Source organism: Aptenodytes patagonicus, chromosome 16, assembly GCF_965638725.1.
Source record: "Aptenodytes patagonicus chromosome 16, bAptPat1.pri.cur, whole genome shotgun sequence".
NCBI classification, from domain to species: Eukaryota; Metazoa; Chordata; class Aves; order Sphenisciformes; family Spheniscidae; genus Aptenodytes; species Aptenodytes patagonicus.
The window spans coordinates 7,294,518-7,319,789 of NC_134964.1; the positions used below are offsets into that span (position 1 = coordinate 7,294,518).

At 66.9% G+C, this 25,272-nt stretch overlaps 1 protein-coding gene across 2 annotated transcripts in view; it reads left to right on the forward strand.

The window, feature by feature from the left end:
- Positions 1-1,768: 1,768 nt before the first annotated feature.
- LOC143168065 (chromobox protein homolog 8-like) overlaps positions 1,769-25,272 on the forward strand; it is a 27,395-nt gene continuing 3,891 nt past the window's right edge. The window contains exons 1-5 of one of the 2 annotated variants that reach the window (XM_076354180.1): positions 1,769-1,886; positions 1,971-2,014; positions 2,816-2,881; positions 3,609-3,675; positions 4,213-6,477. In XM_076354180.1, the coding sequence (XP_076210295.1) occupies positions 1,818-1,886; positions 1,971-2,014; positions 2,816-2,881; positions 3,609-3,675; positions 4,213-5,553 (1,587 nt within the window). In that variant the 5' untranslated portion in view covers positions 1,769-1,817 and the 3' untranslated portion in view covers positions 5,554-6,477. Of the gene's footprint in view, positions 1,887-1,970; positions 2,015-2,815; positions 2,882-3,608; positions 3,676-4,212; positions 6,478-25,272 lie in introns of those variants that run through there. The other variant, XM_076354181.1, reaches the window with a different exon arrangement.

Genomic DNA, 25,272 nt, shown 5'->3' on the forward strand with positions numbered 1-25,272 from the left:
GCCGCGGGCTCGGGCGGGCCCGGGCCCGGGGAGGACGGGGAGCATCCTCGGGGGACCGGGCGCTGCTGTCTGACCCCCGGTAGAGGAGCCGCTCCGGGCCCTGGTGCCGCTCGGGCTCAGCCCTGCCGCTCCGGTACCCCGAGGAAAGTTGCCGGGAGCCCCCGCGGGCAGCCCTGGCCACGAGGGTCCCGGCCCCGTGGGGAGCGGCCGCCCCGTCCGTGGGCCGGCGGGACGCCGCGGCCCGGCAGAGCTCGGGCGGGGGCTGCGGAGCGGGCGCGGCAGCGCCGGGACCCCCGCCCACCCCGGCCCCGGGGCGGCCTCGCTGCGCACCGGGCGCGGTGGCTCCGGTCCCGCCCCGGCCGGGGCTCCCCTCCGCGGCGCCCCGCGCGTCCCCCTTCCCCGGCGGCGGCTTGGGGGTACAGCCCGGCACCTGTGGGGACCGAGCTCGGCCAGCCCCGGCAGCCGATACCCCCGGGAGGGTCTGGGGGCTCCACGCGGCGCCACCCCCAGCCGGCAGCGCCTTCCCGGGAATAGCCCCACGCGTGTCCGCCGCCCCCGTTGTCCTGCCCCGCGGGGTGCTGTGGCCGGGGCGCGGCTCTCGCAGCGGCGGCGGGGAAGGCCCGGAGCTGCCCGGGCCCACGGCGGGGGCTGCGCGGAGCCGCCGCGGCTCCGCACCGGGAAGGTGCCCGGCTGCTGGCGCGGCTCGGAGCGGCCGCGGGCACGGCCGGCCCCGCTCCACCTGCCCGGGGGAAGGTCGCTTTTCGTTCCGACACCGCCACGTTTCACCGGAGCAGAGCGGGGAGGGGCTGGGGGTCCTCCGCTAGCAACCCGCGGCACGGACACGCGTGGGCCTCAGCGTGCTCCCCTTAATCCGCTCAAACGAGAAGCGAAGGCGCGGAGCCGCCCGCCCCGGGCTCTCCGCGGCGGCCCCGTGGTCCCCGCACGCCGCCGCCGTTTGCGGCTTCCGGCACTGGGCGAGGGAAACTCGCCGCCACCTGCCCCGGGCCCCGGGCCCGCTCCCCCGGGCGCTCCGGCCATCTTGCAACCGGGGGTCCCCGCCGCTGGGTGTCCCCGGGCCGGGCTCCCCGCGGCCGCAGGGACCCGCCGAGCAGCGCAGCGCCCGGCCCGGGAGCGTGGCGAGGGCTCCTCCGGACTGGGCCGGGCCCGGGGCCGCTCCGTCGCACCCGCCTCCCGCTGCGGGCCGGGCCCCACGGGCGGAGGCGGCGAGCTCGGGTCGTGCGGGGGGTGGGCGCCGCCGCCCCTCGGGCCCAAGACAGCCCGCGACGTGGCGCGGCGTGGAGCCCTCCCGGGGGGGGAGGGGGCTCGTCCCCCGGTTCGGGACCCCGCCGGCACCGCGCGGACGCCCCCGTGCATCCTCCGGGCGGGCCCCCCCGCCTGACACCCCCCCCACGGGCGGCGCGGGTCGCGCACCTGCCCCGCGGGCTCTGCCGCCCCCCGCCGGCCGCGGGGCCCGTGGGGGCCGTGCTGAGTCACGCGTGGGGCGGGGGCCGGGCTGCCCGCGCCTCCCCCCCCCTCCGCGCCGCTCCTGCCCGGCCCCCGCCCGCCCCCTCCCCGCCTCGCTCCCCGGCAGGTCTGCGCCAATCCCCCGGCCCCGCCGTTGACGGGCAGCCGGGCCCGGGAGGCGCCGCCTCCCTGACGTCTCGCTCCGGGATTTGCACGGGTTGCGGTGCCGCGGCGGCCGGGGCTCAGTGTCTGTCGGGTCGGCGGCGGGAGCTGCCGGAGCCGGAGCCCAGCTCGGCTGCAGCGGCGGCCGCGGACGCCCGGCCCGGCCCGGCCCGGCCCCTCCCGGCTGCAGCATGGAGCTGCCGGCGGTGGGGGAGCACGTCTTCGCGGTGGAGAGCATCGAGAAGAAGCGGATCCGAAAGGTGAGGAGGGCGGGGGCGGCGGGGGGCGGCCGGGCGGGTGGCGGGTCCAGCTGACGCCGTGTCTTTGCCTCCCGCGCTCCGCAGGGCAGAGTCGAGTACCTGGTGAAATGGAGGGGATGGTCGCCCAAGTGAGTACCGAGCGGGGATGGGGACGGGGATGGGGATGGGGCAGGGGCGGCCCGGCCCGGCGGCGGGGCTCCGCCGCGCTCGGCGCCCCGGGAAGGGCCCCGGCCAGGGCGGCGGGCGGGCGGGCGGCGAGAAGCGGCCGCGGGGCCCGGCGGCGGGAGCCGAGCGAGGCGGGCAGGCGGCGGCTGATGTGCACCAGAAAATGGCTCCTTCCCCCTTTCCCTCCTCGGGAGCCGGGCTCCATATTGCAGAACCGAGCGGGGGGGGGGGGCGGGGGGGGGGGGGGGGAAGGGGGAATAACCGCAAAAATAACCCGCGCCGCCCCGCAGCCCGCGGCGGGCGGGCGGCCCCCGAGAGCCGCCCGCGGAGGCGGAGGCACCGGCCGCGGAGCGAGGGCGGCCGCTGCGGGCTGCGGAGTATTTGGGGTTTGCATGACAGTGCCGGCGGGGGGGCCGCGGGGGAGGGGGGGTCCGCGCCGCTGTTCTGGACTCGGCGGCCGGGTCCCTCCTCCGCGCCGCGGCCGCTTTCCTGGGTCCGGGAAAGGGGATTTGGAAAATTTCATCATGACATGCCTAGAATTCCTCCGGAATAATAACTGCGCTAAATAAACAGTTCCGTCCCCGCGCCCCCACCCCCCGCCCATCCCCCTCCCCCGGGACCCGAGCCCCGGACGCCCGCTCCCGGGCGGGCCCGGTGCTCCGGGCCGGCAGCGGCCGCCGGCGGCGGGGCGCCCCTGCCCGGGACCCCGGCCCCCTCCCGGCGGGGCCCCGCGGCTGACGGCCGCTCTCCTCCCCTCTCGCAAGATATAACACGTGGGAGCCGGAGGAGAACATCCTGGACCCCCGGCTGCTCATCGCCTTCCAGAACAGGTGAGCGGCGGGTGGGGGGGGGGGGGGCCGGGGGCCGGGAGGGGCGGCGGGCACCCGCGCCCCGCGCCCGCTTCGGCAATTGCAGATGCGTCACGGAGCCGGGGGGCCGCGGCGGGGGCGGGCGCGGGACGGGCCCGGGCCCGGGATCGGGGGCGCGGCCCCGGCGGGGCGGGCGGCGCGGGGCCGCCGGGCGACGCCTCCGGTTCAAGGTCCCCCGTGCCGCGCTCCCCCCACACCGCGCCTTGCGCTCCTGCCTGCCTGCCCGGGGATTTGATGCCTGCGAGTGGAGGAGGCGGCGCTGCTGCTGCTGCTGCTGCTGCTGCGCTTGGACGGGCTTTTTCTTTTTTTTTCTGCCCTTTTTTTTTTTTTTTTTTTTTTTTTCCTTTCCGTGCATTTATTTCCTGTAGCATTTTGGCGCAAACTGTAAACTTCAGCCCCTCGCTGCAGCAGGGGGAGGCGGGAGAGGGGAAGTCGCCTCGCCAGGCGCCTGCTGCCTCAGCGGGTCGGCCGTGGCCCCGTCCCGCTGCCTCCTGTGGGACCCCCGGCCTGCGGCTCCGCACCTGCGGGGCCCCGGCTCCCCTCCCGCCACCCCCTCGCACCAGCTCGCTGCACCCATGTAGGGTCATTGGCACCACAGGAGCTGCCAGGCATGGGATGCGGGGAGGGGTGCACCCCAGGGGTCCGCGTGCCACCACTCGGGCTTCGCCGTGACTCTGTGTTCCCACAGGGAGCGGCAGGAGCAGCTGATGGGATACCGCAAGCGGGGGCCCAAGCCAAAGCCACTGGTCGTGCAGGTAAATGCGTGGTGGAACCCAGCCCCACACCTCCCGGGCAGCCTGTTTGCAACGTGGCCCCATCCCCAGGGAGCAGCTTTCAGCGGGTTTCATCATGCTGAGGAGCTGTGTGCGCAGCCCAGGCGCTTCGCAATGCCCCGGAGACCCCCAGGCCCCAGCACTGAGCTCATGGGGCGGTCCCAGCCCCCCTTTCCCTCTGGGCTGCAGGGCAGACCTGCTGCGCCCGCAGCCGGGCGGCATTAGCAGGCTGCTCGCAAGCTCGGCAGCAGCAGTCCTGCTTGGCCCCTGTTCCCAGACAGCTGATTGAAGGGTGCTTTTCTTCTTTTCATTGCTTCATTAATCTGGAGCAATGCACAGCCTGTAAGTTGGAGTGGGCTGGGGCCGCCTGCTCGAGAACACGGCGCCCCATAATGCAGTGTCCCGTAACGAGAGCTGCTGGAGGGGCGGGGGTTTTGCCGGAGCCTTCGGCACCTGCCGGAGCACCGGCGTCTCCTTCTCTGGCCCCGGCTGACCGCGGCCCCTGGCTTTGTGTTGCAGCTTCCCTCCTTCGCCCGCCGCTCAAACATCCTCACAGGGCTGCAGGACCCTGCCGTGGACAACAGGCCAAAGCTGGATCTCGGCTCCTCCGGCAAGAGCCAGCAGCACCAGTATGAACTCAACAGCAAGAAGCATCACCAGTACCAGCCCAACGGCAAGGAGAGCGGCATGAAGCACCAGTCCCACAGCAAAGGGAAGTATTACTACCAGCTGAACAGTAAGAAGCACCACCACTACCAGCCGGACCCCAAGATGTACGAGCCCCATTACCAACCCAGCAGCAAGGAGCCGCAGAGCCAGGCCTGCTTGGACAGTAACAAGAGCCCCCTGGTCGCCCACCCGGACAAGTGGGCTCATGGCCCAGCCAAAAATCTGCTGGGCCCGGTCAAGAACCTTGCTGCAGAGAGCAAGAATGGGGCTGAGAAGAACCTGTCCAGTGGTACCGGGCCTCCCCCCAGGGACAGGGTGACCAGCAACGGCCTCGGGGGCAAGATGAAGATTGTCAAGAACAAAAACAAGAACGGGCGCATTGTGATCGTCATGAGCAAGTACATGGAGAACGGTATGCAGGCAGTGAAGATCAAGTCCGGGGAGCCACCCCGGAAGCGGGCTGCAGAGGAGAGGACTCCTAAGAAGGGTGGGGAGGAGAAGCTGGAGGCTTGGAGGAAGCCAGGGGAGGAGAGGGTGGTGGGCAGCAACGCCCTGAGCAAAGCAGAGGGCGAGGGCCGGCAGCCCCCTGTGGAGCTCGAGGAAAGTTCCCGAAAGACTCCCCTGGCCAAGGAGCTGTCCCTTCCTCCAGCGGAGCAGCCCCTGCAGCTCACCACCAAGCCGGACCTTGTGCCCTGGTCCCTGAGTCCCGTCTGCGAGCACAGCCCTTCCTCCATGGGACTGAACCTCTCCAGCCCCAGCTCGCGGAAGCGCTGCCTGTCAGAGCCACACGCAGAGCGGGAGCCGGGCAAGAAGCGCCTGACCTCCCGGAGCATCAGTGCCCCCACCTGCCTCAGCCCCCCGGCCCCGGAGCGGTCGGAGCCACCCACCCCCACCCAGCCGGAGGTCATCCTGCTGGATTCGGACCTGGATGAGCCCATAGACTTGCGCTGCGTGAAACCACGGGCGGAGGGCGAGCTGGCCTTGGCGCAGGTGAAGCCGGAGGTGCCGCCAGCGCCGGCCGAGAAACCAGCCGTGGAGCCTCCACAGCCCCGGGAGGCTGCAGAGGAGGAGGAGGAGGAGGAGGAGGCCGAGTCCCTGCAGGAATTCAAGCCCTTCTTTGGGAATATAATTATCACAGACGTGACCGCAAACTGCCTGACCGTGACCTTCAAGGAGTACGTGACGGTGTGAGGTGGGACAGCGGCTGCTCCCCGTGGGAGCTGCCTGCCTGTCCCAGGGCCGCCGGCCCCACAGCCTCCCTCTAAGGTACTGGTGCCCCTTCCCCGGAGCCCGCGTGCCCCCTGCCCACGCCGCGGCGGCCAAGCCTGCCGTCTCCGCCGAGGGGACGCCAGGGCAGGGCCAGGCGTGGCGGCCGTCCCTGCCACGCGGGGTGTCCCACGCCGCTGCTCCCGCCCCGCGGTCGGGGGCTGCCTCGGGACCTGCAGGCGCCGGGACAGGCGAGGACGGGGCCCGCCAGTTACTCAGAGTTATAGTATTATATTTTAACAGTGCTAACTTGTCGAGTGATTCTTGCTCCCGTTTGTACGTGGTGTTATTGAAATGTATTGTTTGAGCTGAAAGCTGGTCGCTCTCCGGCCATGCTAATATATTTATTTGTAGGTATTTATATAATGAAATATAAAGCCTAGATTTATGGAGTCCCTAGATCACCTTATAAACTATATCAAACGAATATTTTCTGTTCTCCTTTTTAACCATTCAGCATTTGTTAGTCTTGGCCCCTTGCCCTCCTTACAACCCGCAGGACCATCCCCGGTATATATTTTTTGATACTGTACACATGTGGTGTTTCTATGTGCAAAAAAAAAAAAAAATCGTTATCTAAAGCTAAACAAGCTATTATAGAAATTGCTGCTATTAGAAATGTCTAAACTATAAGCTTCCAATTATTAATTGCTTGAATGTAAATATTAAATGGAGATGTTGAAAGTGCATTTGATGTTCTGCAGCTAGTGTAGATCGGATTGCAAAGCCCAGCTGCTGGGAGGTGGAGCGCGAGCTGCCAGCGGCGCTTCCTGGTCCGAGGGCTGTGTCACGGGGGAAGAAATGTATCATGCAATCATTGCAAAGGACTATAAACCTTTACAAAAACTACCAGGATTTGGAGTGCATTTGTTACTGCATACGGACGGCACGGAAGGCGTCCCTGTGCGGGCATGCTGTGGCGCCTCGGAGCAGGTGCTTGCAGGTTAAAATCGGCTCCAAGATGCAACGTATCGAGTATAGTTCTGGCTTTTCCCCAAAAGCACAGACAAGAGCGTGCTGCCCACAGTGTTTAAAGGCACCCCATTTTCTCCTGGTGCTGCCCAGGTGGGCAGCAAGGCCGTAGGAGCCGGTGGTTCGGTGTTTCCCTCTCCCCGCAGTGCCAAGGCAGGGCTGGGCTTCTCCAAAGCAAAACGGGCTGCGTTGAGGTCTACGATGGGAAACCTGGAAGGCTTCTGAGAACACAGGCTGGGAAGGTGGCTGCAATGTATGGGTGATAGCTAGTTCTCAGCCTGATGCTGCCACCCCAGCGGCGTTACCCCCAGCGTTGGGAAGGGTCACGATTAGACGAAGAGTTGAACTTCTGCAGAAAGGAAGATGGTCCAAATTCCACAAATAAGCCTGCAGACATCTCTGAACTAGATTAATAATTGCTGGAGTCCACTGAAAATACAGTGCAGTGCTAATTCTTTACAAAATGGCTCACGTGAAGGTGGCAACCTAGCAGTGTGCCCGTGGAGCCCGTCTGCACGTGGCTGAGACACAGCACTCAGTCCCCGCTCCCCCCCGGGATTCCTTATAACGTTCCCAAGCAGAGTCGAGTGCTCATACAGTAACTGCCCTCTGAATCTTGTGCTTGCCAGACTGGCCCAGTTGCCAGCCTTTCTCGTCTTAGGCTTTTGCTTGAAGTTGATTTCTCTTTCAGAGATCTTAGTTGAAATATTGTCGGTGGTGGCACGTGAATGTGTATGGACAAGAGCCTCAAGCTTGTGAGAAGCAGAATTAATTGGTTTGGGTAAGGTGGACCCTGCGGTTACACTAGAACTACCTGGGTGAGTTGCCCCTGCTGTGTGTGAGAGCCCAAGGCATGGGTACCACCCTGTGGGCTCAGCCCCTGGGTCCTGCTGCGGCACGGTGTGTGTCTGTCCAGGCAGTGCTGTTCCCAAAGCAAAAATAAACCCCTCCGTCTTGTGCTGCCCACTTCTGGGCCACCTAGTCTTCCCAGGCTTCATTTTATTTAAATAAATTCAAAAGTCAGCTTGGCAACTGTTCCTTTTTAAATCCTGAGGATTATGTGGCATCCGCAGAAAGGTGGGGCAGCATCCAGCCAGGTGTCATCTGCTGGGGCTTGTTCACAGCGGGAACCACTGCATGAGCTGTGTCAGCTTAAACGTTGCCTACAGATGTTCTCATGCCAGAGCCAGAGTGCTTTTCCAAGGCAGGTTGGGTTAAATCAGAGGATTTCAGTGTGTGGATGCCATTTTCTCAGGTGGGACAGCCATGGAGGCTTGTATCCAAGTGGAACAATCTCAGCTGTGGACACTGTTGTCGCAGGCATTGGTTTTGGTCTGGTGGAGCTCAGGTCTTCTACTCAGTGTGCTCGTGCGGCGGTGGGAATGGCTTCTGGGAGCTTACACCAGAAAGATGGCTCTATCCCAGCTATTTGGTTAAACTTCTTGATGTGGACAACGTCAGTACTGACAGCTTGGTTCATCTCTTGTTTCAGTTGATGCTCCAAAGTCAATGGAAACTCGTGCAATATGTTTAGTGCCTGTGGTTCTCACCTGCCTGCATGGAGACCCCAAAATCTGATTGTATGTGCACAGAGAGCTAGTGGAAATAGGTGAGCTGTGATTAAAATCAACATTTTGCCTGTTAGCTGTGCTGAATCTTAAGAGGGTTTTAATCAACCCTACGTGTCACCAGGGCTGTGCGAGTGACAGGCAGAGGCAGCAGCGGCCAAGGGTGCTGGAGAGCAGGTGTCGGGGGCAGGTGAACCCCAGCCCATGCCGGGGGGATGCCCAGGGATGGTTTGGTGGGAAGCATTTCCCTGCCGTCCCAGCCTTAGCTGGCAGAGCAGACAATCAGAAATGATGCATTTCCCTTGATTAATTAAGCTAATGGTTATCTGAAAACAAAAATGGCTTGGAAGAGGAGACGCATGCTCAGAATGCAAAATGTGATTTATGAAAGGGGAAGTGCTGCTCGACAGACAGCGGCAGGAGCCAGTCCAGGAGCGGGGCTGGGCAGGCAGGCTTACTCCGGGGCAGAGTGTCTGCAAAAGGAGAACTTTTTCTTTAGCCAGACAAAGGTAGATTAAACCAACGGGGTTTCTCACAAATAGTAGGATGTGTCTTTTAAATGTGGGCTTGCAGGCTCCTGGCCAAAGCCTGAGCATCACTGCTGCTGTTGTGAGCCGGGTCAGCAGCTTCCTTCTCTAGTCTGTAGGTGTGTGAGACTCTTGGCGATTAATAACTTTGCAGGTTTGCAGTTAGCTCATTAACATTTTTGAAAATAGATTGTACTGTGTTGCCCGTTTTTGTTCCTCTAAGTGTGTGCTTTCTGAGCTTCCTTTCCCTACACCCACCGCCGCTCCACGAGCCGTAGAAGCACCTAAAATATTGTCTCTGCTGGCAATAGCTGTGGTTTGTTTGAGGCACCATTTCCTGGAAACCACATAGCCAGATATTTCTTAGTTTAATAGTTTGATCATGTTTATCACAACTCCAGCAGCATCCTGTGCAGTAAAAGGTGTGATAAGTAGTTACTGGTTTAAAAGATACACCCTCCCCTTGCTTTGTGCCAATTGGCTGGGAAAGATTAAGTGTTTAGGACATTAATTACTTATTCATACCACTCTCTTTCTATATTAAGTGCATCAAACCTAAATGCCTGTTACTGAGCAAATTACTGTGAAGTCCACTATGACTTCCAATGGTTATCAAAGTGATCCAGGATGAGATGGAGCGCCACCACGCTCCATTAGGAAGGCTGGTGTGTGCTACATTTAATGTATTTCCCAGGAATGCGTTAACCTCTGCTTGGTTTGGATTTATTCCAGACAAACATTTGCTGATTTCAAAGGAGAATTTGTGTTCGTATTTTAGCTCTTCTGAAAGGGTCTGATGCATCCATCTATGCACAGCCATACTGAGAGGACTGTGCTGTAAAGCTGCTTTCAGGTTCTCCCCTCCGAGCTGTGGTGGTACCAGTGTCTGTACCAGCACCGGGGTTTGAATCCAGCTGCCGGCCCTCCCTCGCTGAGCTGCATCGCCAGCGACTGCCGTGGCCCTGTGTGGTTTCAGCAGGCATTGGTGCGGTCCCCGCTTCACGGGAGGTGATGGAAACACCGTCCCCAGATGATGGCCATGGGGCAGCCGGCAGGGTGGGCCCTGGGGCTTGGTAAAAGAGGTTGCATCTCTGGGGTGAGGATGCTGTTAAGGAGAAGGATGTTAAATAAACACACGACGTGGAGCTGATGTCTTTTAATCAGAATATGAAACATCCTCGCAGGGACTCCTGCTCCTCCCTGGAGAAGGGCAGAAGGTGTAAGTGGCCAGATGTGGTGGGAAATGGAAGATTTCCCAGGTATTCAGGGCACTCGTTGCTTTTGCTCATATGTGGGTGGGGGCAGCTCCTCCAGGCAGTCACTGCATGCATTTTGTGGGGTTTTTTCTTTATTTTTCCCGTTCTTTTCTCATTTCGCTATGCGATGTCAGGAACCTGACTATGTGACTGTGCTGACTATGGTGGCCTCAGCACCTCTCCCCCGTTGGAGAAGCCAGCAATGAAGTAAAGCATTCATGGTCACGTTGCAGGGGGGGGAAAGCCCACTGTTCAGGCTGCGTTTCTCCAGGCTCATCCCCTTGAGCATGGCGGGGGCTGTACAGCTTGTCCGTGCATGTGTTGGCTGCTATAAACCATTTTAACTAAACCTGTATCCAATGGGACTGGTCCAGCAGCAGAGGCCGGCTACCGAGGTTTTTTGCTGGATTTTCCATGGGGCTGGTGTCCTTCTGTCTGGGAGAGCGGCTGTGGGAGGGCGAGGCCAGGGTGCAGCACCCCTGCCCCGCCGAACCGGGGCAGCTAGGTGAGGGGGACGGCAAGGGGGCTTCCCTCAGTTCTGCCCCGTCCCTGAGCCCCCCTCGCCTCCCCCATCCTGTGGGGCTGCCTCTGGTTTGAACAGTCAAAAATGCCTGGCGGTAGGAAATCCTCAGTCTCCTGCACAGATAAGATCATTTGGATTCAGCCCAGATTCATGCAAGATCTGTGTCGGGAGGAGACGACTGCAAGGACACTGCTCTGTTTACATTTGCACCAGAGGAGGAAAAAGGCTGCACAGTGCTGGGCACAGCCTGGACCACCTCCAGGCGCGCCCAGAGCCTCGGCGAGTGGCTCCGGAGGGTTCCCTTCACATGGGAAAACTCCTGCCTGCACCCTGAGCTGGGGACAATCCCGTTAAAGGCAAAACGAAGCAGCTCACGCATTCAACAAGACAGCTGCCACCAGTGACACCTGACCTAAACACAGCTCTGCGGCGTAGCCCGGCCTTGGGCAGCGTCAGTGTGGCGAGGAAGAACGGTCGTGTGAGCAAGATGTTGGATGGAGGAGATGGGGGCTCAGCTCCTGGGCCCCCCTCACTGCACTCCCGGGGAGGGACCCCCCGATTGCTGCGGGGACTGACAGGGGAGGGGGATGGGGTTGGATGATGTGGGAGAGGGGCCGTGGTGGCTGTGGCCGGGCGGTGTGCAGCCTGCTGGGGGGGGGACGGTAAGGAGAGAGGGTCCTGGTGGTGTAGCTGCTCATAGGAGCTGTCCCTGGGTCTGTGCCGGCACGTGAGGTCTCATGGGCATTGAAGGGGTGTTATTGCATGACGGACCTTTGGGTGCAAACAGGAGAGAAACGAGTGTCTCTGTAATGATGAAAGTTTGGGGTGGGGGCTGAAGGCAGCTGGGGTCTCCTCTCCCCGGGCTGGGACCTGCCAGTATCTCCCATCGCAGGGCTGATCCCAGGCTCACCCGGGAGCAATTTGCCGGCACCTACTGAAGTCGTTTCTCAGAGGGAGCCATCAGTTCAGCTGACACCTTGATGTAGTTTAAAGCAAACTGCAAACATGAAGATTTATTTTTATCGAACGAGCAAGCATATAAAACACGCTGTGCAATGCAGCGCAGCCTGGCAGGAAGCACCCTGAATCCCAGGAGTCGTGACTTCGGCACGTCAGGCCGTGTGCCGCCCCTGGCCGACCCGGCTGATAGCAGGCCTGTGGGGTTTAAGGGTGGGGAGAGAAGGAAACTTAATCACCAACTGCCAAACCCTCCAGGATCTCTGTAAAACACCAGGACCCTTTTGCAAGAGATGGCACTGGCACCGGTTGGGACAACAGATCCTGACCCAGCCAAGTTGCTGAGGTAGAGCTCAGCCGGCTCTCTATCCCAGGGAGGTACTGGGAAGGGGGGTATGGCCACACTCCCATTTTCCAGGGGGTTTATACATTGCCACGGCCCGAGTGTGGATGCAGCCTCTGTGGTATAGGCATGCTTCAGACAGAAGTGCTTAGCTGGAGGTGAGAAAGGGAATAACCTAAACCTCTAGGAGATATTGCTATTGTGTTGTAGCAGCCAGGGCAAAAAAGTGCTACAGATACAGAAAATAAATTAAACAGACTTAGATACTATTACAAAATGCATTAACAGGCAGCCTGAATGGACAGTCTGAGCTGATGGAAGCTTTAACAAACATGTATTTAATGTTGGATATAAAGACTGTGCTGAGCAGAAATTCTTGTTGTGCCAATGTAAAGCCACATCTCCCGGTCTCCTGGGAAGCCACTGGAAGCTTCATCTTCATCCACAGTGGGGACAGGACCAAGATGTACAACACAAGGAACGGTGGTGTTTGGTAACAGCCGTGAAATGAGCTGCAGCCCAGATCTTCCAGAGGGAGCAACCTGCCCCTGCCCGGGGTTTTGCCCGGAGAAAGGCCCTGTGTTGCTCAGGTTTGCCCCTTTCCCCTCTCGCTGATGCGCGGCGTGGGCACTGTGTTGCTTTTGTTTATGAAGCACAAGAATAGGAAAACCAGGATGACTCAAACTTCAAAAGCTACCTCTCGGCTGAAGCTAAAGGTGGAAAATTGCCGACCATGAGCTGCTCCGAGAGCTGTGAGCAGCAGAGGCCAGGGTGGAAATTCGGACTCAACATTTCTCTCCTGCCCGGTGTCAGTAGTGGCTGGGCGAGTGCGGGGGGCGAGTACCAGCTCGGGGATGGCCAGGTGGGACCGGGCTGGTCCAGCCCGGCCGGGGTGATGCTTGGCGGTGCTATGTCACACCGCGTGGACATCGCCACGCCAGCCCCGAGGCAGGATCTGTCCCTAGCCGCTTTAGAGAGTAAGAAACCGGCCCTGGGGCTTGGGGGGGGGGGGGGGGGGGGGGGGGCGAACAGCCGGCGGGGCAGCGAGCGGAGCTGCCGTCAGCGGGGAGGGGAGGCGAGCCTGCGGGCTAAAATGGCCACGCTCGGCTGCAGGCGTGGGCTCTGCCATGCGGCAAGGGTTAACCCCCCCCCAAAAGGCATGCTGGGAAAGGGGAAGGCAAAACTGCACCGGGAGAACTTGTGCGGTGGGGGCGGGTGAGGCTGCGCCGGGCGGGGCGGGCAGCGGCGGGCAGCGGCGGGCAGCGCTCCCCCGGCCGGCCCCGCTGCTGGGGGAGAGCAGCGAGAAAATCTTGAAAATACCCTTTGTGTGAGCCTGGACATCGTGATTTCAGAAGATGGGAGTTTGGGGGTTCCCCCTCCCCCCCCCCTTGGCACTGAATTTCTGGGTCTCTGCACTGGTATTTCTCCATCTCCTGCTTCCCGAGGGGAGGACGCCCGTTCCCACCGCTGATGCCGTAGTGGGGAATGCGCTTCCACAAGTTCGTGGAGCTGTTCAGAGCTCACAGTCGCAGGGACTTGAGAAAAGAAGTAATTTATATTTTGGTTAAAAAAAAAAAAAAAAAAAGGAGAGTCAGGTTCTTTTAAATACCAAATATAAGCTTTGGAGAGGGAAGATTTGTTCGGTATCAGGGAGCCACCGAAGCATCTCAAAGCACAAAATAAATGGTAATTTTCACATATGCTAGTAAACGTTAATTTTCACATATGTTAGTAATTCCACATGGCTTGAAAAATGAAGGATGAAACGTTGTCCCTGAATGTACCCATCCATTTGCAGTGCGGTGCAAGCCAGGCTGTCATTTTAACATCAGGAATGTATTTTACAGCCACTGCCCTCTGCGTGCGTTGGGTCCAGCCGTGACACTATCCTTTCTCCGCCTGTGTCCTTCTGGCACATGAAGTCACCAGCAGCAGATAAAACAGGAAGATTCATTGTGGGTTACGCAGAGAAGACGATGCGGTGGTCAGACACCAGAGGTGCCTTGACTCTCCCCGGCTGGCTGGTGGAATGATGTCTTATCTTGAGTTTAAGGGCTCAACCTGACCCTGAGCCATTTTTAACCCGAGGTGGGAAGAGCCCTCCCTGGGTGTCCCTCTCCGCTTTGAAAAATTCTTCACTCGCTCTACGGTATCTGCTTTCCTGATGTTTTTCATTTTTGTACCTCTGCAACCTGAAGCAGACCCACTTTTCCAGTGTTTGATGCTCTGCTGCTTGAAGATGCTCTAACTCTCAGGACTCAGAAATAACTCCTAGCAAACGCAGCGCAGAGAGAACCAACAAGACACCTAATCTAATGTATCACATTTCCATAGTTTGTGCTGCAAGCAGCAATTTGTGGTTCAGCAGCAACGGCTGAGTAGAGACGAGCATTATCACAGGAATTCCTTCCATCTCTCGCCTGGTATGTGGCAAATAAGTCTTGGCCGTGGCATTGTCTTTTCTGGTTTCGGACTAACAGGCTTAACTCTTTTTTTCTTTCCCTGGAAAGGCAATTTTACCTTTGCCTTGTGCACCTCCATTCCCCGTAACTGAGAATTTGCTGCATGGTGCAACATCCCGTGTGCTCGGAGAGCGTAACGCCAAGGTGGGAGGTGGCACAGCGAGGCCGTAAATAACAGCACCTTCGAGGAGGTGGGCTGGTGACAGCGGTCAGCCGAGGTGTTTAGCACGGCTCCGTGCGAGCTGGCTTTCCAAGGGACGGGGAATCTGTGTAGGAGGATCTGGGACTGCGTCCTGTGAGATGCTGAATCACGAAAGGACGCGATAACCGGAGGGGTTGTTGCAGAGAACCAGCCCGGCAGCCGTTTGGTGCGGGGCTGCGGGGCTCAGCCATCCTTCGGGGGCCACAGGACGTTCCCCCGCCGGTGAGGGGTGGGTTCCCAAAGTGCCTTCCCCCCCCCCCCCCCCCCCGCCCCGCCCTTCTCCTGGAGAGAGACCACAGGCAGGAGGAGCCAAGGGCTGAACCCGCTCGGGGGGCCGGGGGGCCCGGCCGGGAGCTGCTCCCCCGCCAGCACCGGTGCGGGGTTTGCTGTCAGGGATCGCTCTGTACCCTCACCCATCCCTCTTCGGGGAGCAGCCTGCCTGGAGGAGTTCAAGTACAAACCTCCGGGGCAAGGGCCGTCGCTTACAGCCGCTCTCTCGGCCCCGCCGTGCCACCGGGCACCGGCTCCAGCCGTGCCCTCCGCGGAGCTCTGGCACACGGAGGGCCGGGGGTAGGGACAGGGGCGGGGGCGGGGACAGGGACAGCACCGCGAAGGAGGAGGATTCCCCGCGTTTGCAGGGGAAATTCAAGGCAGAGCAGGCTGGCGGTACTGCCTCGGTGTGTGGCACTGGTGAGCCCGCTTTCGCGTGTAACACAGTCTCCGGTAGCTCAAAAGAGATACTGAAATATTGGAGAGGAGTCGGAAAACAGGCAGAGGGATGCCGTGAGGGCGAGGAGAGCCCGAGAAGCCGGAGGCGGTGGGGCTGCTTGGCGTCTCAAAGGGAAGGTTAAGGACATTTTGATCAACCCGTAAACCTCTACACAGGGAAGAAATTCAGGGACTCGGCTGAGCTGTCATCTAGTAAATGAAGACACAACAGGATCCAGCGGCTGAAGTCCGCACCAGCAGTAGCTGGAATGCGGTGCCATTTTCACCGCGTCAGAAAAAAATCCAGGTGGGAGGGCAAAAATCGGGGCTGCTTGGCACCGCTCTGAGATTTGCTGCCATTCAGCCCCAGGCTGCTACGGCAGGATTCAAAAATGCAAGAGATGTAATCCACAGCCCGTGGGACAGGGACGGGCAGTGGGTGATTATACTGGCCCCCCCAGTACGAAAACGCCCCCCCCCCCCGCACCCCGATATTTTATGCACTCCTGTGATCCGCCTTGCCCTGCTGGGTTTGTGTCTTTATCAGCTGTGACTTTTATAAGATTAATTTCTTCTCTCGAGGGCACTCGAGTGTTTCACTGGCAGCCGTGCCCGCACACCACCGCACGCCGACACCTCGGCCCGCCGGCCGGCGGGGCAGCCTTGGCGGAGCGGGGTGCGGGGCAGGTGGCTGCGGCGTGGGGCTCCCCCTTCCCGGGTGCTCCCACACGCGGCCGCGGCTCTGCGTGTCCCCGCGGTGCGCGTCCAAGTGTCAAATGCCAACCGCGGGGAAGCGGAGCGGAGGCGGGACCCCCCCGTCCGGGGTCCCGCGTGGGACACGCAGCGCTGTTTGCAGGGGGACCGCGGGCAGGGGAGAGCGGGGACGGGGCGAAGCACCGGCTCATACGACGGCGAGGGTGGGGGGCCCCGGGGGGCGGCCCGGAGGTAACGTGGGGAGGAGGGAGTTTCCTCAAGGAGAAGCTGGAGCAGATCAGGGCAGAGACCGGGGACTTCGCAGCGGTCCCGGCGTCGGGGGGAGCCACAGCGAGAATCCGGGGAGCTGGGAGGGCCAGGGTGACTGCTGGCGTGGTCCCTGGGCGTCCAGTGCCGGGGGCAGGATGAGGCCCTCCCCTCGGCAAACACAGCGCGGGCGGGAGGTCCCGGGGACACCGGCCGGCTGCGTCCCGCCGCGGGAGGAAACGTCCCGCGGCCCCGGCAGGAGCGGGAGGAAAACGAAACTGGGATGAGAAAGAGGGGGAGAGCCGAAGCCTGGCGCGGTTGGGGCGGGGGGCGGCCCGGCGGGGCACGGGATGCCCGGCTCGGTTCGGCCCGGTTCAGCCCGGCCCGGCCCGGCGCGGCGCGGCGCTCACACCTGCATTGCAGCAGCGGCGGGGCGGCGGAGCGCTGCCGGGCCGGCGGGCTCGGCTCTCGGCGCGGCGCTGCATTGCAGCACTGCAGGAGCCCCCTCCTTTCCCCGCTCCCTTCTCCTCCTTCCGCCGCCGCTCGGCTCCGGAGGCCCGGCCCGGGGCACGGACCGGCCCCCGCCGCGCTCTCGCTCCCGATCACACGGGGCATCTGCCGCCGCCGCCGCGCTCGGGTCTCCCGCGTCGTGCCACAGCCGAGCCCCCCCGGCCCAGGAATGCAGCCGTGGGCGGGGACACGCACCCGCCCCGCTGTGTCCCTTGGTTGGTGTCTGTCGCCGGCGTTCATCAACCCCCGCGCGGGTGGAGGGACCGGCCCGCCCCGTCGGGGCATCCGCCGTCCTGCCCGCCCGGCCCCGCACCCCCGGCACGGCCCCGCGGCTCATTCCGACTGCCTCCCTGCCCCGCGCCGCCCTCCCCGCCGGGCTGGCCATGCTGTCCGCCCCGCCGGGCCGCCCGGCCTCGCGTGGGTCACGCACTGCCCGGCGCCGTCCCCACGGGCTTCCCGCGAGGGTGTTTGGGCTTGTCCCGCGGGGAGCCGGTACCGCCACCGGGACCGGGCAGGGTTGAGGGGCGCTGTACCGGGCGGCCCGGCGCCGGGGCGAACCCTCCCCGACGGGACGGTCCCCCCGGCCGTCGGGGCACTTGCGCTGGCCGTGGGCAGGCGGAAGAGGGGACCAGCGCCGCGTCCGCGACCCATCGGGAGGGGAGGCTGGTGACCGCGCTCCGGGCTCCTTCGCCTGGGGACAGCGGCCCGGAGACCGGTACCAGCCCTGCGTGACTGGGTCCTGCGCGGACCCAGACAGCCACGACCCGGCTGCTGCGTGCTCGGGGCGCGAAGGGGAGCGGGGCGATCCCGGTGGGAAGGAGCCGGCGGCGGCCGGGCGTCCCGGGACCTGCCCCGCTGCCAGGTGCGGCGCCGCGGGGGCGGAGGGGAGCGCGGCCCCGGGCCGGGGGGGCCGCCCGCCCCGGCACAACGGGGGCCCGTTCCCAAGGCTCCCGCTCTGTCTCTGCTTTGGGAAAACGCCAGCACGGTAACAAAATGGCGGGGAAAGGGTGGGATTGTCACGGCGAGCCCTGCAGTGCAGCCCGGCCGGCCCCGGCACCGCCCGGCCGGGCTCGGGGCGTCCGTGCCGGCGGCAGGCAGCGGGGCGCGGACCCCCCCCCCCCGGGCTGTACCGCCGCCCGGCCCCGCCGCCCGGCAGAGCTCCGGTGGAGACGCAGCTGCAGAAAATGGCTGCTCGGCGGAGCCCGCTGAATCCTGCCATGGCGGGGGGGACACGGCAAGGAAGCAGCGCAGTCCTCCCCGCCGGCCGCGGCCCCCCCGGGGAGCCCCGGGGCAGGCGGCGCGGGGGGCGGCCGGAGACCCCGCGGGGCTGCGGGACCGGAGCGGAACCCGCGGCGCGGCGGGGCCGGCCGCCGGCGCGGAGCCTCCCCGGCGGGGCCTCACCTGCGGCGCGGCGGGGGGGCGCGGGGCAGCCCACCCGATCGCGCCCCACCCGCCGCGGCGCCGGGACGGCACGTGCCGGCAGCCCCCGCCCGGTGCCCGCCGAGGCGGAGGGCAGGGGCGGCTCCGAGCCCGGGGGCGGTGCGGCGGTGGGGCGGGCCGGTCACCCCCGGAGCCCGCCTCGCCGGAGGTGCCCCGCGCCCCGCAGCCGCTCCCGCAGCGCCCGGTTTCGCGCTCGGTTTAAAATTAAATAAAATAAAATAAAATAAAATAAAACCGGGGCGGGAGCGCGGGCGGGGGGACGCGGCTCGGCCACGGCACCGGTTCCGCGGCGAAGCCTCACGAAAACTCGGCCCTGCGGCCCCGCGCCGTGTCGCCGGCCCCCGCCCGCCACGGCGGCGGCCCCCCGGCGCCTGCCCGCGGGGCCGGAGCGGGCACGCGTGGGTGCGCGGCTGGCGCCTGCGCTGCCTCTCCCTCGCGCAGCCGGAGGTTCGCTCCCCGCCAGTGGTTTTCGCGGGTGTCCGCGGGGCGAGGGGACGTCCCAAAAACGCGAGTGTGGGGAGCCGGGCTGGCGTGATCCTTCCCCCACGGTAGAGCGGCCGCGGGGGGTCGGGGCGGGCTGTCGCTGCCGATCCGCACCGTGGCGGCTGGACACGGGAAAGCGCTTTGCCGCGCCCGGGGTGCGCGCAGCCCGCGTGGCGCCCGCGTGCGTGGAAGCCGCCGTGCACGGTGCGAAGGACGTCGGTGCCTCCCGGGAAGCCTCCGCCCGGCCCAGCCGCCCCCGTCCACGCACCTCTGCGGGAGGAGGAGGAGGGGGCCCGGCCCCGTGGGGTTGCCCGCCACCGCCGGGGTGCGGCAAGGCACAGCGAAGCCCCCCCGGTCTGTGTGCCCCGCAACTTGGTCACCCGTGTCCGCGCAGTGCCGCGGCTCCCCGCTCCCCCTGCCCACGCATGGTCCCGTGTCCCCGCTCGGCGGAGCGGAGCAGGGGCCACCCTGTTCCGCCGTCTCTCCTGGCCCGCGGCCCCGCTGGGACCCGTCCGCCCCGCCGCCGCCCCTTCCCCTCCGGGCGCTCCGCCGCGGGTGGGACGGACACGGTCTCCTCCGTGACCAGCGTTGCAGGCACTAGGACAGGGCAGGGACGGCGGTCCCGCCGCACTTCGGGAGCGCCGTGGGCGCCCGCGGTACCGTTGGTGCCCACGGAAGACGGCGCTACGGCTCCTCCTCCCGCAGCGTGCGGCGGGGCGGCCCGGCCGGGACCCCCGGGGCGGGAAGGGGCAGCGAGGCGGCACCGGGGGGGCGGGCGGGGTGTCCCGGGGGGCGGGCGCACTGGGGGGGGGGTGGGGGGGGCGTCCCCGTCGAGGGTCACCCCGTGGGAGCGGGGAGTGTCAGCTCCGTCCCCCGCGCCCCCGGGGGTCCCGGCCCGCGGGGTGGGCGGGGGGGGGGGGCGCGAGGCCGTTCCACTCGTGAGAGCCGGTTGCTGAGATACCGACGGGCCAATGAACGCTCACCAGCTCACCCCGGGCTCTGGCACCGCTTCCTTATATGGTGCGCGCCGTCCGCGGGCGCCGCGCTCATCGCCATATAAGGGCATGAACCTAAATACAGCATCTACCTTGTGCGGGGTGGGCGGGGCCGGGGGCGGCGGGACGGGGCGGGGAGGGGGCCGGGACGGCGGGACGGGGCCGGGGACCGGGGCGGGCCCCGCCGCAGATGCCGCCCCCCGCCCGGGGGGAAGCCGCCGCCGGTCATTAGGTGGAATGCAAATGGGCCGCGCTTCACCTCTAATTGCTTTTGTAAAAGCGGAGTCTCGGGGCCGCGCGCGGGCGGGCGGGGACGGGCGGGGACGGCAGCAGGGCGGGGGCTAGGACAGGGGTAGGGACATGGCCGGGCCGCTCCAGTCGCACCCGTGTCTCTGTCACATCCCAGCTGAGATCTCCCCCGGCGGGACCGCCGCCACCGGCGCCGCTGGGCCGGGCACGGCGGTCCGGCCCCCACCGGCGGGGCCGTCGGGTGGTCCCTGCCCACTCGTGGCGGTTCCGTGGCCGCTGCAGCCGGAGCCACGAGGGAGCAGATTCGTCCTTCTGCCGTCCCTACGGGCCGAGCAGCGCGGCACCGACGTGGGCAGCAGCGCGGGCGGGACGGAGCCGCGCCGGTTAGACGCGGGGGGGGGAGGGTGGGGTGTCTCCCGAAACGTTCAGGTTTCCTCGCCCGACGCAGCACTCGGGTCGGTTCCTCCTTCGCTCCCCTCTGCAAACAACTCGTATTTATGTTCCTACAAATAATCAGCAAATTCAGAAACCCGGAAACAAAAGGTCTTTTTTGCAGAGTGCTCGTAGCCTGGAGCGGGCGATAAAGCGGCGGCCCCCCCCGCCCCCCCCGCCCCCGGGAGCGGCACTTTCCTCGTACGGGGCTTTCGGTGCGACCCGCGGCGCGGAGCAGCGCGGCTGCAGGGGGGCGGCCCCGGGCCGGGGGCGACGAGCGGCTCTCTGTGCGTGTCGGCATGCCTGGAAACGGGGAGTCGGTGCTTTGCCGTGGGCGCTCAGGGCTCCCCGTGGAGCATTCCCCGCAGGGAGAGCCGGGCGGGGACCCCCCCCGCTCAGCCTCGCCGGAGCAGGGGGTGTGCTCGGGGCACGCCGCCCCCACGGGCCCTGCTGAGGAGCGTGCACCAGTGGCTGTGGGGACACGCGTGGGGCGGCTCCCACGTGCAATACCGACGCGGGAGACTCTCCGATGGTTCGCGGGTGTGTGCTCCGGTGGAGGACGGCGGCTGCTCTCCCGTGGGGACCGTGGAGGGGAGATCCCCCCCGCACCTGCCCGGGGCCGCGGGGCCTGGCACAGCTCCCGGGGCTTCCTGCGGGCGCTTCGCCCTGCTGAAGCCCGCGGTGCGGGGGGGCTCCCCGGGGTGGAGGGGGCGGCAGTGCCCCCCGGGGGTGGCGGGAGCGGCCGCCGGCTGCGCAGCGGCCGCAGCCGCCATTTCCAGGAGGACGGTGCCACCTATGGAAAGCACCTGGAATTAATCGGGCCGGCGGGGCCGCGCCGGGAGCGTCGCCTTTCCGTGCGGCACCCTGGGGACGAGCCCGGGCCGCGCCTGCCCGCCGCGCCCGCTGCTCCCCGGCCCCCCGCCCCCGGGGGCCGAACCGGGCCGGGTCGGGGGGCGGCAGACGAGGCTCGGCCGCCCCGGTCGGCGAGACCGCTGCTGTCCTTCAGCACCGCCGCCCCGGGCCCGGCTGCCCCGGGGAGGATGCTCGGCTCGGTCCCGGGCGGCCGTGGGGTCGGGGCACCGCCCCAGAGCGGTCCCCTCGCCAGCTGGCCAAGGCCGTGGTAACCGGGGGATAACGACCGACGGGGCGGAGAGAAGCGGCCTTGCCCAGGACCCCACTGGCCCGGCCCGAGCCGGGGTGCTCGGCGTGGTCCGGCCAGCGCAGCCCAGGGGGAGATCCCCCGACGCGGAGGCTCCGTGGAGCGTGTCCCGCAGGGGACCGAGCCCTGTCGCGGCGGCTCCATCCCGAGCCCCGGCGGAGCGAGAGCAGCGCCGGGCACCTGGACGAGGGGGGGCCTCGACCGGCGCCGGAGGAAGACGGGGGGAAGGCTCCGGGACGGGCGGAGGGCGGCGGGCGGAGCCGCACCACTGCCGGGTTGGGAAGCGCGGACCGCTCCGCACCCGCGCAGAGCGGTGCCCGACGGCCGTCCCAAGGGGAGCTGCCTGCCCTGGGGGAGCCCCCCCCGGTCCTGCCTGTCCCAGCTGCCCTCCCGGCACACTGCCCGCACCCTCCCCTTCTCGCCGCCCCTCTTCCGCCCCGCTGGGTCCGGCCGCGCCGAGCTCCCTCTGCGGCCCCGCCAGCCCCGCCGGTCCCAGGGGAAGGGGACGCAGCCGTGCCCGGTGCCCTCCCGGGGTCCGCCGGGCGTGAGCCGTGCCCACCGGGGTACGCTGCCTCCCCCGCCGGCCGTGGGCGCCGGCGCCTCCGGAGCCGCCGGGGAAGCCCTGTCCCGGCCTGAATTCGATGTCAGACACGTCGACACGAGAATTTCCTCGCACGGAATTCCTGTGCTGGTGGGAGTGGGAAGGAGCCGGCCCCGCGGGGGCACCGCTGGCCGGGCACCCCCGGAGATCTCCCCTCCCCGCACCGGGTACCCCCGCGCTCCGGACAGCGTCCGCCCCCGCGGCCCCACCGGCAGCGGCCTCGGCGGCACCGGGGGATGCCGGGGGTCAGGGCGCGCGGCAGCGCGGTGCCGCGGGGGAAAGAGGTGGGAAACGCGGGCGGCCCGGTCCCGCCTGCAGCAAGCCCACGTGTGACCGCAGCTCTGTGTATGTCCCCGTCTCCGGGCCCTCCCTCGCCCTCGGTCCCGGGTGGGGGTGATCCTGCCCCGGCCGCCCCCACCCGCGTAGGTGCAGGTGCCGCAGCCCGGGGCCGGTCGCCGCCTGTTCGCTTCGTCCCGAGCTGCTCGGAAACGAAAAGGCGGGGTGCCGGCGGCCGGGCTGCTCCCCGGCCCAGGGCAGAGCCGGGGGCCGGCGGGGACCGGCGGTGCCGCGGGGTCGCCGGGTCCGCGCCCGCCCCGCCGGGACAGCCCGGCACCGGCCCGGGGGGGTGTGAATTTGCCCCGAGGCTCGTCCCGGCTCCGTTCAGCCGCCGCTGGAGGGAATCGTTTTCCCGCCCGTTCGGAAATGGGACCGGGCCGGGAGAAGCCCGGAGCCGAACCGGGCGGCGGGGCGGGAACCCGGGACAGGCCTCCCCGAGGGTGCGGGGGATGTCCACGAACGCAGAGAGCTCGCGTGGAATGGGGCTCCGGGGCGCGATTTGCCCTGCCCGGCGGTACCCACGGCCGGGCCGTGGCTGCAGGATGCCTCTCCCGGGACACAAGGTCCGGCCCGGCGGCGGGGTCGGTTCGGGGACTCGCAGGCGCTGGGGCTCTGCCGGGGGGACGACTTGCTCTGCCCCCGCTTCCCCCACGCGGTCTCAGCATTGGGGCCATGCTCGGACCGCCCAGGAGAAAGGGAGATGGGGGGACCGCGACCGTGGCGTAGCCGGGTCTCCGACCGGCACCGGCAGCCTCGGTCGCCCGGGGAACCGGGCCGGGCCGGACAGGGAGCTGGGCTGGATCGTAGCCGTCCCGGGAGGGGGTATCCGTGGGGGGAGCAGCACGGTCGCCGGAGCGCACGGGAAACCGCAGGGAAGAGCCGGGCTGCGGCGCGGGGATCGATCGTGCCGGCGGTTGGGCTGGAGCCAGCTCTCTCCCGCCCCGTCGCCGCCCCCGGCTCAGCCGCGCTCGGACACGCGTGCTCGCCCCGCCGCCCCCACGCGCGGTCCCGGGAGGGGCAGTAGCCCCCCGGTTTCGTTGCAAAGCCTCGCAGCCGTGGAAGCCCCCCACACAGCGAGAAACGAGGGGGTAGCCGGACACTCAGCCCCGCGGCGGCCCGCTGAGCCCGAGGAGCTCATCGCACGAGTCCGGGCTGGGAGAGCCGAGATCCGGCGGCCGAGGGGCGGATTTGGGGTGAAAAGGGCGGAAACGGGGTTTGCCGCGGCGGCACACGCCCGCGCCGGGCCGGAGCCGTCCCCGAGTCCGCGCTGAGCCCCGGGACCCCGGGGCAGGGCCCGGGCCGGGCGGGGCCGGCGGGGCGGAGGGGGCGCGGGGCGAGCGGCCCCCCCGGCCGAGAGCCCGTGGGGCGCCCAGGCAGCTTCTACCGTTGACCTCGGGAGCGTGGAGGGCGGCCCGTGCCCGGGCTCCGCTCCTGCTCCCGGTGGGCCCGGCCGGGCGGGAGGGGCCCCCGGAGCGGCGCCGGCCCCGGGCCGAGGGGGTCCCCGGGCCCCCTCCGGCAGCGGGAGGAACTGCCCGCGAGAGCCGGGGACGGTCCCGCCCGCCGCTATCTCGTCCCGCGGCGCCGGGGCGGCTCCGTCCCGCTTCTCCTTCCGGGCCAAGACCCCCACGAGCGGCCGCAGCCCCGGCCCTGGCTCGCCCACGGCCCGGGGGCTCCGGCCGGACCCCCACGCAGCGGCGGTCGCTCCCCGCTGCTTTCCCCGCGCCGTTCTCGTTTGCGTCTCGCTTTCTCCCTGCCCCCCCCCGCACCGCAACCGAGGACCCGGCCCGCGCGTGTCCCACGTGGGCCGCGCGTGTCCCACGTGGGTCATGGAGGGGGATGGAGCGATTCCCTCCGCTGTTGCCCGCGCGGGAGGCAGCTAGAGCCACGGCCTCTCCCCTCTCCGCCCCCACGCGTGACTGTGGGGCTCCGCGGAGCCGCGTAGCTCCGCGCAGGCGACGGGTCAGAGGCGGCCGCTCAGCCGGGAGTTCCGCGGCCCCTCGGGTCTCCCGTGCAGCGTCGGTGCGGGGAGGCTCGGGCCCGGGACCGTGCTTCCCACCTGCACCGGGGACACCGGCAGCGGAGGTGCGAGGCAAACACCCGTTTCCCCGGGCTGCAGCACGCCCGCGGCCACGGGGAAGGGTCCCGCTCGGCCCCGCTGCGCCGCCGCGGACGCTGCCCCGGGAGCCCCGAGCAGCGGAGCGAGGCGGGGGTGGCGGCACCGTCCGTCCCGGGAGGACGATCCGCGCGCCCCCCCCGGCCCCGCGCCCCCCCGGCCGGGCGTTGCTACCCCCGGGTCTCTCTTCTGCGCGGCACCTTCCCGGGAGCGGGATCCGGGCCGCCGCGTCCACGCTAATTCACGACCCGCCCCGCGACCTGCCTTAATTACCAACGATTAATTTGACATTAACGAAAAACTCCCCGGAACGCCGCTTGCCGGGGGCCGGGAGGGCGCGGGGGGTACGCTCCCCCCGCCCGGCCCCTCCGCACCAGCGCCGCGCTCCGCGCCGGGCCGGGCACGCCGCGCAAAACCCGCGGGGCTGGAGGCGTGGGGCTGGGAGCCCACGGGAGCCGCGGGGTGCAAATCTCCCGCCTCCTCCCGTGAGCGCGGTTTCACCTCGGCCAGCGGCGGCGGGAGGAAGACTCTGCCCGCTGAGACCCGACCCACGCGCCCCGCGAGTCCCCCGTGGGGCCGCGGGGCTCCAGCCCCCGGCGCTGCCTTCACCCGTGTCCCCCCCACCGCAGGGGAACCGTTGCCCCCGTGACCCCAGTTGGAGGTCCCTGCACGCCCGGGTGGCGGGACCGGGCAGGGCTCCGCGGCGGCAGGCAGGAGCCCCGGGAGACAACGATCCCCGGGACGGAGACAACGCCGGTGCCCTCCGGTCCCCGCTGCCGGTCCCGGCGTACCCCGGGGCCCGTGGCTCCCCCCGAGCAGCGTCCCAGGCCTGGGGAAGGCAGGTGCCT